At 33.6% G+C, this 17500-nt stretch overlaps 1 protein-coding gene across 1 annotated transcript in view; it reads left to right on the top strand.

Annotated features, from left to right (window-relative positions):
* The window catches only part of LOC135196478 (uncharacterized), a 71203-nt gene extending 57965 nt beyond the window's left edge, over positions 1-13238 (top strand). Inside the window, exon 7 of the mRNA XM_064223330.1 lies at positions 11286-13238. Coding sequence (XP_064079400.1) covers positions 11286-11549 — 264 coding nt within the window. The 3' untranslated portion in view covers positions 11550-13238. The remainder of the gene's footprint in view (positions 1-11285) is intronic.
* Positions 13239-17500: the final 4262 nt, after the last annotated feature.

The following is a 17500-nucleotide window of genomic DNA, read 5'->3' as shown; positions in this document are numbered from 1 at the left end:
ACTGTAACCAGGTTCCATTAATCAGCCTGCAAGTGAAATTATACTTGTCACAAGGGCAAAGTAAATTCAGACGACATCCAAATACAGGGGAGGGGAGAGAGCCATTTAGACCAGACTTAACCCACATGAATTCGCTGATATTTTGGAATTCAAAAGAGTCAGCTGTACAAACTTTTTTTTTATCCATGGCATTAACAATGAGTGAACCTATCCAGGTCTATGATGACTGTAAAAATATCCATAATTATAAAAAATAAACAGATATCAATACGAATCCCAAAGAAAATTCGATATTACTGGTAGTAAGTTACTAGACAAAGAAGTGGAAAACGGAGCTATTTGTAAGATTGCCAGGCAACATAAGAGTCAAAGAGAAGATTAATCATGATTCTGTATTTCTCTATGCTAACTGAAATTAAGTTGTGATAAAATCTGATCCTATGTGCCCTAACAAAAGTTTCATATTCAATTTTCTCGCGCGCATCCTCTGAGGTTAATTTTAAAAACTTTATTAATAGGTAGGAGATGCAAAGAAAAAACCCACTATGTATCTAATTTCTAAATAAACTTTGGTTTTTTTTTTTTTTTTTTTTTTTTTTCAAGAAAATGTGACATTTTCCCATGAATGTGAATTGTGATAGACTAATGTTGCAAGTAAATTTTTCACATCCATGACTTGATACTTCTAAATGTCTATGAGGTTCAGAAAAATTAATTCATTTTGTTGTTATAGAAATTCTATTTGCTTTTTTTTTTTGTTATTAATTTTAAAATGATTGCAACTCGTTAACTAAAGTTGCATTGCGCATACGGATAGACACGTCTGCCTTGCCCATGAGAAGTTCGGGCTAAGCATTCCTTTCTCCAGTCAATCTGCTTTGCAAGCGCGAGATGAAGCCTGTGCAAGCAGATATTTGAGGTTAAAGGAATCAATGCTGATACGGCAAATGCGACAGACCTTCACCAGCTTAAGAGTTACGTTACTTGCTGTAAGAGATACGACTTTAGGATAAATTTTTTGTTTTTTTTAATACTCGACCCACATGAGAAGAATGTCTGAAAAAAAAAAAACAGTACCAAAATTGAAACAATATATTAGTTTCATGTTGGAAAACTGCATAATTGTAATTATGTTAAATTAAATATTCCTTATTCAAACTAATGAAAAGGTTTCCTTTTCCATACAAATTCTATATATATTATTAGCCCTGTATAAGATTCATATAGGATTATTCCATAGATAACATTTTCACTTCTAGACTTCCTGACTTTAAAATCTCTTTTATTTTATTTTATTTATTTATTTATTTATTATTATTATTTATTTTTTGACTACGAATATAAATCACCGGGACAGACAATATGTCAGTAGGTTTTGGATATGTGTTTGAACTTTTAGCTTATTTGTCATTACTAAAGCATTAAGTTAGAGTTAAAATCTTTACGCATATATATTTGGATATTTAATTAACCTATGGTTACGTTTTGCTTATTGATTTTATCGTGATTCCTTTTTTATTATAAATTGTAACCCTTCCGACTTCTTACGGAGTGTATTATATTGACTCCACTTGTATCCATATTTATTTTATTTTTTATATTTATTTATATATTTTTTTATATATATTTGATAATTAATGTTGGCTTGAATATGTGGAAAAAGGTGTTTCTAAGCGGCGTACCGTATAAGGCTACTTGCGGCATCAATTCTATAGATACAAGATATAAATGATAAAGGTATTTAAAACCGCGAGAACCGCTATAATCCAGTTCGGATCCAATATCACGAGTTGTAACTCGTAAGACATTGACACTTCCTATTTAATTATCCGTTATTCTACCAAACCGATTGACTCTGGGCGATAAAATATATTATTGGTTTTCTTAATGGAAAGGAATTCACACGCGAGTTAAGGAGATTATTATTGATTTACACCACCCGAGTCAGATTATCATGTGTTGAATTCCATGTTTACTGATTTAGCACTCATAAATATTCCTAACGCACTCAATTGCGGTGTTTGTTTTTAGTGCTATTAATTCTATATAACATGTCAAGGAACTATTAACACTAAGAAGTGTTTATTCCCTCTGTCAGACTCGTAATTTTGTTAATAATTCTACGTATATTCTTTCAAGGATTGATTTGGCACAGGATAGGCTCTTAAACTGACAGGTGTCATAGTGTATCCCTTGTTTTCATGACACGTGTTACAATTAGTTATGTGCATTTTTATATCTGTAAGCATTGTAGGCCAGTAAAACAGTGATTTGGCTTTCTGTGACATAGTATGGAAACCTGGATGACGGAATGCAACCAGTTTATGACGATTGGTATGAAAGAGATTATTATTACTACCTGGTCGTTAGTCACCTGCTGTGTTCTTCGGGTTTTCCTCGTCACGGACCTACATATAATATACTTTGATTACATTATTCTGATACACATACTTTAAATATACTTTTGCTTTAGGGTTTCTGCTCGAAGTGTTTATTGTTTTTTGCTTAGCCGCTGACCCTGTTTCCGTTCGAAGTGTTTATTGTTTGGTGTTTATTGCTGCTGACTCTGTTTCCGTTCGAAGTGTTTATTGTTTGGGTTATGTCTGTTGACTCTTGCTTTGTTCAGTTTGTAACAGTTCTGCGCTCCAACCCAGATATTCAATGCTCGCGATCTCTTGGGTTAAGGAATTTTCTTGTTTAGATACGGTTTTAACAATAGGCACGGATGTTTCTATATCTTTTAGTCTAATTAATGGTTCTTTGCAGTATGGTGCGGGATTGCGGGATAATGCGTCAGCTATGATAATTGCTTTCCCAGGTAGATATCTTATCTTGGCTCCAAAGACCCGAATGATCATTTGTCACCGAGTTCCTTTTGGACTGTGATTAAAGCCTTTGAAAAACCTCGGTAAAGGACTCATGTTCAATAAGGACTTTATCAGGATAGCCATAGATTATGAACTTAAAATGTACTAGTGAGTTAAAGATACCTAGCCCTTCCTTGCCTATTACTGTATATTTACTTTCAGAAGGCTTTAGTTTACATGAATAAAAAGCTATAGGAAAGAACTGATTATCATATTGCTGAAGTAGTATCCCTCTTACCCCTTGGTCTGAGGCGTCTGTTGCAATAAAAAAAAATTCCTTATTTAAATCAGGGATTTTTAAGTTAGGGAAGCTGCATCATTCCGCTTTTAAGATATCGAACGCCTGTTGATGCTTTTTAGACCATAATCAATCTACGCTCTTCTTCGTAAGATCTGTTAAAGGAGCTGTCATGATTGAAGAGTTACATATTTGCATACGATTGTAATACCCACTACAGCGCAAAAGTGCTGTATCCCCTTTTACGTTAATAAGTACCGGAAAGTTATGAATAGCCGACACCTTACCATGGACTACTTTAAGACCTTGACTAGACACACAAAACCTAGATAAACATGTTCGGTTTTTTAAAACTCACATTTAGATATTTTACTCTGAGATTATTTGTCTTTGTCTCTGTAGCACTAGCTCTGGTTTATGTGAATGTACTTCTAAGGTATTAGAAAAGATTACAATATCATCCATATAGGCATGTAGGTTATCCCCTAAAAGTCTCCAAACACTATATTGTAATTGGGGCGCAACGTAAGCCGGAGGCATACGTAAAAATTGATAATGTCCCCTGAGTGTGCTGAAAACGGTGTATGAGGTACAATCACTTAGGTAATGGTATCTGGTAAAAGCTTTTAAGTAAATCCAAGCTGGTGAAAAATTTATTCTAACCTAACAGAGATAAGATGTCGTCGGTACATGGCACTGGAAACTATCGGGAGTCGTTTCCTTGTTTAAGCGACAGAAATCTACGCAGATACGCCAAGTCCGATCTTTTATGGCATGACGTTTGAGGGAAAAATTATAAGGGCTATTTGATTTCCTAATGACTCCTATTACTAACATTTTTCAACTTCGTCATTTATCTCTATTTTGAAATTCCATTGAGAGTCTATACGAAGGTACGTATATAGCTTTATGTTTGTCCTTAGACCGTATTTTCTGTTAAATTACATCCGTTTTTTTTTTTTTTCCAGAGATCACTCGCTAGTGGAGAAACTTCCTGGTATTCAGATAAAAGATAAAAAAAATTTCTGCTGAATCACCTCTGCTTGAATGACTTTTACGGATATTACTTTAGATAGATTATCTGAGAGATTCATCTACGACTGGTTGGGCGGGATTATTAGCAACAATAAAAAATGCGATATTTATAACTTCCGTATCCACGATATGTATACGTTTGTGGATCACTAGATTTAACTTGTTGCTGCTAGTCAACTGTGTCTAGGGCTTTGTTCGCGGGAATCGTTATATTTCAGAGTGTCGGGAAGGATTAAAATTTCATTTCCCAGCAGTCTTTTTACACGCACTAAGACATTCAAGGGTGCATGCTTCTCGAGATTTTGCGTGCAAACTACGACTGCGGTTGTGGGAGAATTCTGTTGGGTCATTTGAACAATGTTACGATTGATGAGACAAATGTATAGTTCCTTTATATAAGTTATTATTTGATTAATTGTCTCTTTTTTGTTCAAACTGATTTTAATATGTTTGAAGATTTATAGGATTTTCCTTTGATAAACACGCCTTATTTTGCAGGATGTAAGATAATATTTTGTATACCCCTAGATGGATCTTACAATTACACTAGATACAGATCAATGTTTTTTATAACTATAGAGGTATCTGTAAGCGCTCGCTTATCCGGACTTCTCATTAGGGAAGTTCGAACAACAGACGGTGAGTCCGTAAATACAGGATATTACGTGTACTAATGAAATAAATCAAGATATTCTAATTTTTACGGCGCGTACAGTCGGGCTTAATCCACCACTACTTATAATAACTTATGTATTAAAAAAAAACGATAACTTGCTCTGATTACTTGATACAGTCGTGTGATTCATAGGAAAAATCCTTTTTAATTCAAAAAGATATTGGCATGTAAGGTCCAACATCGCTTTTCCCCACTCTGCTAGAGTCGCCTATTGTGTGGAATGTGCTATGCTTTGAACACTTCGGCAGTTTTGACTGACCTTGACCGCTTGACTAGGTGACACAGTCACCGAGTTTTGCTTGTTTGATCTGAACGGGCTACTGTTTCTATTTCTTTTTGTAATAAGTAGGATCCTTCTCTTTATTACCATCGGCAACGTATTGTGTGTTTTTAGCATTATGTTGCTGGTTACGTATAAAGCAATGAATGACGAACTATTAGGAACTGAGCGATTACTATTAAGACAAGTTATCACTACTGCATTCAATATTAACTGTTTGTACTTCATTCTTTGCTAAAATTTGAAATAGTGAGGGATCCTGGTCAGCGCATTCAGCCTGATGAAAGTTTTTTACAGACATGTTATTCCTTGCAATCCAGCCGTATTTTTAAAGTTAAGTTGAGTCATTGAGGTTCGATATTTTATATAACTCAAAAAACCCAAGGCTAAAACTGCGATCGGGACTTTGCAAAGGAGCATTTATTGTCATGACCCGAAATAGTGTTACCTCTAATTTATATAGATTTGTACGGGTGTTCCACTTGTTTTTTGTGTGTTTTCTAATCACTACGGTGCTTAACGACCCTATCCATGCATCTGTATAAATACAGACGTCCACTGCGTAAACGCATATTCACTGTTTAATATGATTTGTTACGTAAGGGATTAATAATCACCCAAAATGATAAAATTAACATAGTATATGATTATGATATTTCAGTAGAACTTCTGGAAACAGACACTCAAAGATAAAAAAACTCGCAGTAGCGAAATCTCAATGATGTAGATAATTTCTGTAAAAAGTAAGATTAAGAATGTCTCGTAACTTCAGCCACAGGAATAACGAAATTCGACCTCCAAAGGAAACACTCAAAGTTACTCCAAATGAATAAAAAATTGTACTTAGCTTGCTTTTGTGGGAAGTCACGGTGTTCCGATAACGACACACGGCCTTGGTCCTCCTTCTCTATTTAGCGGATGACCTGGTTTGGCTTCAGTTTTCCCGTGCGCGTTGTTTCGATGATTCGAGCCCTTGAAAGATCCGATGCTGCAGACGCGTTCGGTTTGTTTCTTGAAGTGCCGGAAACGCTCACTAACGATGTTTTCTTGAATGATTCTAATGAGAGACGAAGCTTGCGTTGCCGTAGGAAAAAGACACGTCGGTTTTGTTTCTTGAAGTTATTCACTAAACGATGATACTAAGTTGCTTGAAGAATCTCTTGCTTTTCGTCGTCGGTGAAGTTCTTGTTGTTTTCTGAAGTCGCTCACTAAACGATGATACTAGGTTGCTTGAAGAATCTGCTGCTTTCGTCGTCGTTGACTTCATGATTTATTATTCTGTTTTATCTTCGGAGAAGTTGTAGAGTCCTTCTGGTACGCTTGCCACCACTTTTAGGGCTTGTGCCTTGTATGATAAGGCGCCTATGAGGTAATGTTAGACTTGCGATAATCTTACGCTAAGTCGGTTGGTATTGCACTTCCATCTTCAATGGAGTGTCTTGGGGTTTGTAGATCACTTACGAAGTCGGGATTATCTTCTTGTTTATGACGACGATGTGTTAAGCTCATGGTGAGGAGGTTCTTGTAGAAAACACGAAGTATAAAAATATATATATTCTTCTGAAGTTTTACATGCTGAAGATCAGATATGATTGTACAAGTCTTCTAATAACGATAGCTTGATCGCTTCTGCCAATGATGATGGCTAATCCTATTCCTCTACATGATAAAGCTTAGGTAAAGAGGTACAGGTCTTCTAATGACGATAGCTAACTCTGTTCTGCTTGTCTACCATCTCTGTTACAAGTTATGAAGGAACAGACAGTGGCTTGAACATATGAACATACAATCAGATGACATAGTTTCATACGAACACACAATCAAAATGAGACACGCTACAGATCACGTAGGCCGTTTGAATTATAGGTCGCGGTAGTTGTCTCAAGCAGGGAGCTTGGACTAATGTTTATAAACAATTGAATGACTACAGGTGACGGCATGTTATCTTAGCATACTTTTTATTGTATACGTTCATCTTTAGCGTCTCTAGTCTGATCACATTCCTGCAAGCAATCTGGTTGACCTCTTTAGTTTTAGTCTTTTATATATATGGACTAACATTCCATATTTTTATTATGTAAACACTTACTATATATATATATATATATATATATATATATATATATATATATATATATATATATCTAATAAAAGGAGCCCATAAAAACACCAAAATGTAGAGAGAAAAGTACTATATTTCAGAGACTGCTGTCTCTCTCTTCAGGTATATGAATGAGAAAAGTTTACAGAAAAGGTGGTATTTATACCAAGAGATTCGTCCACAAGTAAGCCAATTTAGGTCACCCCCGCTGATAATCTTCCTTTAATCTTCTTAAGCGTTGGTTGAATGAACACTGCGTCGACGATGTCCGATGTCCAATTCCCTTTTGAGATGTTCATTACCTGCTTCTCTTTTATTAAGGCCGATTCCATCATTTGACTCTTGTACCGGCAGTTGCTGCTATAAATTACACGTGACATATTCCAGTTTATTCTATGGTTATGTTCATTTATATGATTGAAAATAGCCGAGTTCTGTTGTCCATACCTAACTGACCGTTTGTGTTGTATTAATCTCTGGGGAAGTGATTTACCTGTAAATCCGATGTAAGATTGGTCACAGTCCTGGCATGGGATCTCATATACCCCAGAGTCTTTGGGCGATGTCTTTTGTTGGACGTTAATCAGGGATTTGGCTAAGGTATTTGGGTAGGTAAATGCAAAAGGGTTGGATTTCCCAAGGGTGTGAGTTACTCTCTTAATCGTCTCCAGGTGGGGAATTTTTATTTTATTGTTGGGTGTGTCTCTGGTCTTGTCTTTAGGGGGTCGGTAGAAAATTACGTTTGCTTTTTGAATTGCTTTCTCAATTATATGGTCAGGATACTTTAAAGATGAAAGTTGCTTGCGAATTAGTTCAAATTCTTTTTCCAGGAAATCTGGGGAACAAATTCGTAAGGCTCTTAAGAATAGGTTGCTAGCTAGACCTATCTTGATAGTATTGTCATGATAGCTAAAGTAGTGAATATATGAAAGTGAGAACGTTGGTTTTCTGTATATGGTAAATTTGTATTCTGTCGTGTCTCTGATTATTAAAACATCAAGAAAAGGAATTTTGTTGTCTGTTTCCCATTCAACTTTAAATTTGATGCTGGGCACTAATGCGTTTAATTTTGAGAGGAATTCATTAAAATTACCCCACTTATTATCCCAAAATGTTAGTATGTCATCCACGTATCTCATCCACAGCATGTTTTTGGGTTTTATTGCATTTATTACTGTAGTTTCAAAGTATTCCATGTACAGATTGGCTAAAATAGGACTTAAAGGACTACCCATACTACACCCGAATTTTTGCTTGTAGAATGATTCCCCGAATGAAAATACGTTATTAGATGCACATAATTCAACTAACTTTATTATTTTGTCAAGTGCCAAAGGGAAATGATCTGAATAGGGGGATAATTTTTCCCTTAAAAACTGAAGAACGTCCTGTACTGGTACTTTTGTGAATAGGGAGTCTACGTCAAGGCTTAAAAGTTTTATGTTGTGAAGTGGTATATGTGCTTCTCTGAATTTGTGACAAAAGTCTTCTGAATGTTTGATGTGACTGGGAGAAAAAGTGCCTAAAAAAGGAGAAAGAAAGGAGGCCAGCTAACCATTTAGAAATTTTGTAATTGAAAGCTCCGGCGCATGAAACGATGGGTCTGAATGGAAGATTGTCTTTGTGAGTTTTGGGAAGACCATAAAAGTAGGGTAATTTAGGATTAATTACTTAAAATTTCTCTAATAGTTCAATACTCTTTTTGTCTTGGCCAATTAATCTTACTTTCCGAAAAAATTCTGTGGGAACGTTCTGGAGGGGATTTTTCGTCAGTTTTTCGTAAGTATTTGTGTCGCTAAGGAGCTGGTTGATTTTGTCGAGGTAGAAGTCTTTGTCCATTATTACAATTTTGCCGTCTTTGTCGGATCTACTTATTATAACATCTAACTTTTTTAGCGAGTGGATGGCTATCATGAATCTGCGGGGAACAGGATATTTCTTATGAAGGTCAGTTAAAGCATTTAGTAGCACTCCTTTTAAACATATCTCTTCACGGCTGTAGTTTTTGTCAGATATGAATTTATCAAAAGCCACTATGAAGTCTAGGTTGTTTTTGCGGTCTGGCATTAGGGCAAAGGATAAGCCTAAATTTAAAACTAAATGTTGATTTACAGTAAGGGGGGTGTTGGATAAGTTTAAAACTTTGTCTTGTTGTTCAAGATTATTCCATGCGCTATTATCTATTGTACCGGCAGCAACTGCCGGTACAAGAGTCAAATGATGGAATCGGCCTTAATAAAAGAGAAGCAGGTAATGAACATCTCAAAAGGGAATTGGACATCGGACATCGTCGACGCAGTGTTCATTCAACCAACGCTTAAGAAGATTAAAGGAAGATTATCAGCGGGGGTGACCTAAATTGGCTTACTTGTGGACGAATCTCTTGGTATAAATACCACCTTTTCTGTAAACTTTTCTCATTCATATACCTGAAGAGAGAGACAGCAGTCTCTGAAATATAGTACTTTTCTCTCTACATTTTGGTGTTTTTATGGGCTCCTTTTATTAGATGGAATTCTGTTGTTACAGAACACTTTTACCAGTCATATATATATATAATATAACTATTATATATAGTATATATATACAATTACAATTAATATATAATATATATAATATATTATATATATATATATATATATAATAATATATATTATATTATAATATATATATATATTATAATAATATATATATATAGATACATATATACATTCTATATTATATTATATTATATAAAATATATATATAATATATGAATTATATATTATATAGTATATATACTAAATATATACATTTTATATATCTATTTACATATTCCATATATAATATATATATATATAGTAATATATATAGATATTATTATATATTATATATATATATTATTATATATATTATATATATATATATAGATATAATATATATATATATATAGATATATAATAATATATATAAAATTATAATCTATATATTAATATATAATTATATATATATAAAATAAATATATAATATATATACTAGTAAATATATATATTAATAAGATATAGAATATATGATATATTATATAGATTATAAATATAAAATAAATATAATCTAATAAATATAATAAGATATATAGATATAGATATATATATATAGATTATACAAAGAACATATAAGATATATATACTATATATATAAGAATAATATAATACTATATATATATATACATATAATAATCTAATATTATATATAATATATAGATATATATTATATAGATATAATATATATATGTATATATATATATATATATATATTATATATATATATACTATATATATATATATATATATATATATATATATATATATATATATATATGATTATATATATATATAATATTATATATATATATATATATATATATATATATATATATATATATATATATATATAGTATATACATTCCATATCTATATATATATATTTTTATATATATATATATATATACTATATATCATATATATATATGTATATATATATATATGTATATATATACATATATATAATATAGATCTCTATAATATATATTTATATCAATATATATATATATATATATATATCATATATATATATATTATATATCATATATATATATATATATATATATATATATATATATATAATATATATATACTATATACATATACATATATACATACATACATCATATAATATAATTTATTTTAGTTCCTCGTTGGACAAGTGGTTTTCGTGCTCAACTACTAATTCAGTGGTCCAAAGTTTGATTTTCCGCTCGGCCAACGCAGAATCAGAGGAATTTATTTCTTGTGATAGAAATTCATTTCTTGATGTAATGTGGTTCGGATCCCACAATAAACTGTAGGTCCCATTGCTAGGTGATCAGTTGGTTCCTAGTCACGTAAAAATATCTAATCCCTTAGGCCAGCCCTAGGAGAGCTATTAATCAGCTCAGTGGTATGGTAAAACTAAGATAGTATACTTAACTTCTTCATTCTTTTTTAACAAACAACTGTAAATTGTGAACAGAATCTTCACCACAGTATTCTATATTTCCTTGGTCTTTTCAGGGTCAAGAACGAGATGTTATAATTCTCTCATTTGTACGTGCAAATCCAGCTTCCCAGATTGGTTTTCTCTCTGAACCGCAGCGGCTGAACGTTGCCCTTACACGGGGGAGGAAGTCCTGCTTCGTTGTTGCAAGTCTGTCGTCGCTGTCCCAGAATAAAGATTGGCAGTCCCTCATATCAAATGCCAGAGCCAGAAATCTTGTTTATGAGATACAAGACGGCCACATGAATGAAGGATATTTTAAATCTGTTTTAGTGAAGTGAGATGACATATTTTATATAACAAAGCTTTAAGACTAATCTCCATTTGTATTTTTGTGCTTTTTTCAGATGGGTGCAATGTAAGTGTTGCCTTTTAATGTGACTTGGAAAAAAGGTCTTTATTTCAGTATATTTCCTTCATATCATATTTAAAGTTTGTTGTCCATCCATATTTCAACTTTTATTATTTATTTTTCCATTCCTTTACTTTGAAAGTTTGCAAAATGTCTTGAAAAAACTTTCATATTTGTAGGTGTCAATATTTATCAGTTATAGTTACAGTATTACTACTGTCCTTTCTCATGAACTAAACTATTTGATGTAAAGCAATATCATCCCCACTTCCAAAGAATTGGTTCAACAAATGAATGTTAAGTTTGTGTAAGTAAAAGGTCAAGCGAAGTAACAGAATCTTTTTTAAGTTGACATGAGCATCTGTTGCATACCTATAGTCTAGCTACAAACGGTTGAGACTCATATAATTAGCAGCATTGACATGTTTTGTGTTTAGCTTTTTTACTGATGGATGGAGGGAGGTGGTATGCAACCCCTTTTTTTTGAACTGTAAACTGTGGTTACTTCATCTAATCATCCACACAAGGAAATGGCAAGCAACACATCTCAAAAAAAAAAAAAAAAAAAAAAAGGGCAGATCTACCAGGTTATCACCATTTTCCCGAAAAGTTTGAAGAGCATCAAGAAAACATGGCAGCAGTGCTAATTGCCTTCGAGTCTCAACCTTTTGTGGCCAGGCTATAGTGGCTTAAGTACTACTTATTTTTGAATGTGGAACTAACATTTTGTTCAAGGACAGTAAAGCTGATTCTCCTACAAGTTCTGAAGATCATGTTCGTAACATTTTGGTGCTGTTTTTTGTAAGCACCTGAAGTGCCTCCTGATGACTAGTTAATAAGCTCATTAGGTACAGCTTTGAATTGAATGGTGCTGTGCACTATCAGATTTATATGTTGCCAAAATGGTTAAGTTTTAATTTACTACTAATATTTTTCTGTGTTTATACTGTATACTGTACTATTATAATCAGTGTTTAAGGCAAATCCTGATTTTAATGGTGGTAAATATATTACCATAGTTTCTTATGCTGTGGAATGTGATTCATGCATGAAGTCTTATTAATTTATTAGTAAATTTTTTATATTTTTGCTACTTATTATAAAACTTGTGGAAGAGATTTGCTTGTAAATACCTAGGTTCGTTTTTGTAGTTACAAAGGAGGAAACCCATTCTTAATACTGTGCTATATACTGTTTAATAATTAGAAAAAAAATATGAGTGACATATACTACTTTGACATAAACAGAGGAATCACTTGGGTTTCTGTCAAATCAGTAGCTCTTGAGGTTAGAATAAAATATGGTAGTATATTTGTAGGTGTGTGATACTGCCGATTTCTTCTACAGTATTAACTTAGGCAGGCAGTTACTGTGGCAGGAACACTGTTACAAAATGTAAGATATTTGTAAGCTATTGTAAATACCGTCATCATTTTCTGTAAACTAAATGAAATAGGATTCTGTCTGTGTGTAGTTTGAGACAACTTTGAGTACTTATGTTCAGAGACTGATTCATGATTCTTTTTCTCTTTAGTATATAATATAGTGATGATTTGATGTCATTTATACTCTTGTTAACAAAAGTTACAGACTGGAAATTATACAATTTATTTGTGAAGTTTTGGTGTCATTTGCATAGAGCCAGTCGAGATGGGCTGTTGGGAAAATTTTATTCAACCTTGTAGAAACATTATATGTTAAGCAACTGTTTTAGCTACAACACATGATATTCAAGTACATATTTGTATTATAAATGTATAGAATAGAATAGTATGTGCTGTATAAGACTCGTAAAGTGGAGAATATATTATAAAACAGTTATAAGGACAGGAGAATAGTGTATTAGTAAAGTAGGAGACAAACAGAGTAACAGTGTTTAAGAAAAGATGATTATACAGATTACTAACCACTAGGCATACAAGCACAAGAAGAGGGTAAGATTGGCAGATATACAATTGAATCCATGATGTCCAAGACTTTACCTCTGTGAAGTGGTATGTACCTTCAACATGGTCATCCACAACACTGCACACATCCTAATAGCTTTGTCATTTCCTTGCTAATTGTAAGGGGGAAATGACAGAGATAATGGAATTTTAAAGAAACAGTTTTACAAACCATATTCCCAACAGGAGCCACAAGGACTTCTGACCTATAAACTGGGTTGGATGTTGGGTGGTTAGTTTGTTTGAAATCCACCCATGAAAAATTGCTTGAGTGATAATTTTCATGAGAATAATAAAATGTTATTTGATAAAGAACACACACTTGCTGCACTGCTTCGAAATAGAATGAGAAACAGTAGTGAAAATCATTGACAAATACTCCCAGAACTATTTTTAAAAGTTGCGACTACATAGCTGCATTAACGTTTTCTGTTTAGAAATTTAGCATGGATCATTATGTTATTTTTTATGAGAATATATAGTGAATTGTGTTTACATATCTAATAAAAAATTGGTATATGCTCTACTGTGCTGACAACACAAAAGTGAAATAAAATTAGTGGCTATCGCCAATCTTGTTGCAGGTGTATGAGTTACCATAAAAATCTGAGAAATGCCGAGGCACATTAATGGAAGTAATACATATAAAATATAATTCTTTCATCACAAATCCTTACACAATTCTGGCACTTTGCCATATGTAGGAGATCTTTAAGTGAGCAACTACTTACAGCTGACTCACAGCAGCCGTAGTAGGTGCTCTGAATGACAATAGCTAGGGTTTTTTACCGTTTACATGCTCCTTTTTAACCCGTTAGGATTGTCAGCCTGTACAAGACAGGAAGGAGGGTGAAGTTGGATGGCATGCCTCCTCACTACAGAATTCAAGTAGCTCTCATGTCAAGTGAGGTGAAAGTTTGATATCAAAAGCTCTGCTCCTGACCCTCAAGGAACTAGGTATTGTGTGTATGTAATGATAACCCCTAGGGCAGCCAGTTAAAAGAGGGGTTTCAACTATACTTTTATGTATTTGTGGTAGATGGAAATTTCCAGGAAAAATTATATTTACAGGCAGTCCCCAGGTTATGGCTGGGGCTCTGTTCCTGGCGGGGCACTGTAAGCCAAATATCACCTTACCCCAAATCATCATTATTATAATGGGAATAAATAGCACTTACAGTGCTATGAAGCAAGCACCGTAAATCTGGAAAGATGTAACCTGAACCTGATATAACCGGGGGACTATCTGTATATCCCAATTGGAAAAAACTTTCACAAACTTTGACAAACGTTGCATGTAATTCCATGCCTGTAGGGACTTATTAAAATAAAAATGTGAAAATGAGAAAAAGTAAAAAACCTGATTGGTTTAGACTCCTGGAACCAAAATTGGTCATAAGTCTTAGTTCTCAAAACAGAAACAAATAAAGGATCACCAGTAAAACTTGACAGTACAGTATCTCATTAACCAGATTGCAATCAAATTCAAGTGATGGTCATAGAAGACAAAGGAAAGAATTATCTGTAAAAGATCTCTTGATAGGCTTCATCACCAGAAAAAAAATTGATACTGACAAGCCAAACAGATTTTACACAAGACCACTGAGACATATCTTAGCATGTAATGGTGAAAATGCTCATAATCGATGAACGGTATAAAATATCTGGAGTGTATTTGCAGTGATTGAAATCTGGATGAATAATTCTCTGAACACAAGTAAAAACATAAATTTTGAAACAGCCAAAGATCTGCATTATAATTATGGGTATACATACATATTATGATTGAAGAAGTAAAATATGACTTTTCCTGTAATGGCACATATCCAGGTCAGGACAACATCAACTTTGGTTTAATCTAACATGTTCTCCCTTAGCAATGCGCATCAGTGGACTGGTTGGTATGGTGTTGGTGTCCCGCCTTGGTGGTCGCGAGTTCGATTCTCGGCCATTCCATCGAGGAGTGAGAGATGTGTATTTCTGGTGATAGAAGTTCACTCTCAACGTGAGCAAGTTAGTGTGGTAATGTCAGCAGTGTAGGCTTTACTTGAAGTTCTTTGTAGCATCTTGTCAGCCCCTGCAGCAGCAGCAGTAGGAGCAGCCCCTTTTGTTCTTTTCAGTATTCATACTACCTCTGTTCATGTTCTCTTCTGTCTTTTTACCCTTTCACAACAATTGTTTCAATATTTTCAGTGCTGAATAACCTCATAGGCCTCAGCACCTGGCCTTCACCTAAGTTTTATATCCCAATATGTACCAATTCTGAATACAGAGAACGCGGAAACCACTTTCACAAAACACTGTGCACTGTATGATATATCAGAAGTAATACCTTGAAAGAATTTTGTTAGATTCCAAAATTTTTCAATTCATCCATTATTAAATATGTAAGTCATTGCAATACTGAACATATACTAAATATTTACATTTAATTGAAAAGGTTCCTTTTACGACGTAATTCAACACAGATTGGTTACTTTATAACAACATATGTGAGTCACTCAGGTAGGTTGGAGTGTGTGCCATAGTCTGTTCGATTTCTAACACTTAACTGAATCCTTTTCAGTGCATCATCCATCAGATAAACAAGTCCCATGGACTTCTGTGAAATTTTGGACTTGCTGTGTGTAAGTGGCCCTGTTTGGATTTTCATTTAATTTATTGTATTTTGCCGTCATCCACTTGTATTGGAGTATTTCCATTTTCCCTTACTCTGGTGACAATATTAATCATAGTGATAACCCCATAGGGTCTACTGCCGTCAGCGTGGTACACTGTAGGCATTCCTTGAGCTTCTTTGCAGCGTTCCTTTGACCCCTAGCCGCAACTCCTTTCATTCCCTTTGCTATAGTTCATAGGTCCCAGAACTTGGTAAGATTAGCAGTGAACACCTGCCCAGTTTAGCAGAAGATTTAGGCAGTTTTCTCTTCAGGACCCGAGGTTGTTTCAGATGTTCCGTAAGTATGGTATACTTTTTCAGTCCTTGAGGTCTTCAGTTTCTTTGATTGCTATTTATTTTGTAAGTAAAGATTCTGTTTTGATTTTGTTTTGCTAGCATTTTGTTCGTCTCACCATCTGAAGTTAGCTGAAACTGTTACGTGCTGCTTCAGTTAATAACTTCTTTTTCTTTTTATTGAATACTGTAATATTATTTACACTACTTGTAAGTTAAAGGCCTTACTCATGGTAATTTTTGTTTTGGAGGTTAATGAGCTCACTAGTGTCTTGTTTTTTGCCCCTCCCCTACTGTGTTTCTGTGTAAATGTACCTTGTCTGTGTCAAATGTACAGTAGTCTTTCTCTGACTTCTGTTACCTTGATGAAGATATGCTTTCCCATTTTTACAGATTTTATTTTATACTTTTAACTAGTGAGGTTACTGCTTTACAATTATAAATTACCATTCAAAGAAACTATTTTGTGCATAATGTATATTTTTTCAATGTATGTTTATTTTTAGTGAAACTTACATTCCAAGATGTAGAACTTGAGCACTGCACCTTAGTTTTCTCCATTGTAGTTTTTGCTGTCAGTTCTGGTTCATCTTCCGCTTAGTTATATTTTCTATATCTAAAACCCATTCTATTTTGTAAATGACAATATAGGTGGAGAGGGATAATGAAGAAAAACTCGAATGGATTACACCTACCGGTGGATTGTGGTGTACTCTATTTTGTTAAGAATACCATTGAAGTAATTTGCTCATGTGAAGTCTACCCTATTCCAGAAAGAAAACTAATACTTGGAATCAAAACATATTTTATGTGGTCTTCTAAATTATAAATATCTAATCCTTCGGGCCAGCCCTAGGGGAGCTGTTAATCAGATCAGTGGTCTGGTAATACTAAGATGTACTTAGTCTAAATTATCAACTAACAATGGTTATTAAGTCCTGGAAACAAACCCTATTTAAGAACTTAGGTTAAAATTCCATG

This window comes from Macrobrachium nipponense, chromosome 17 (assembly GCF_015104395.2).
Source record: "Macrobrachium nipponense isolate FS-2020 chromosome 17, ASM1510439v2, whole genome shotgun sequence".
In the NCBI taxonomy this organism is placed as follows: Eukaryota; Metazoa; Arthropoda; class Malacostraca; order Decapoda; family Palaemonidae; genus Macrobrachium; species Macrobrachium nipponense.
Note: the sequence above shows the minus strand (reverse complement) of the source record. Positions and strands in the feature narration are given on the sequence as shown.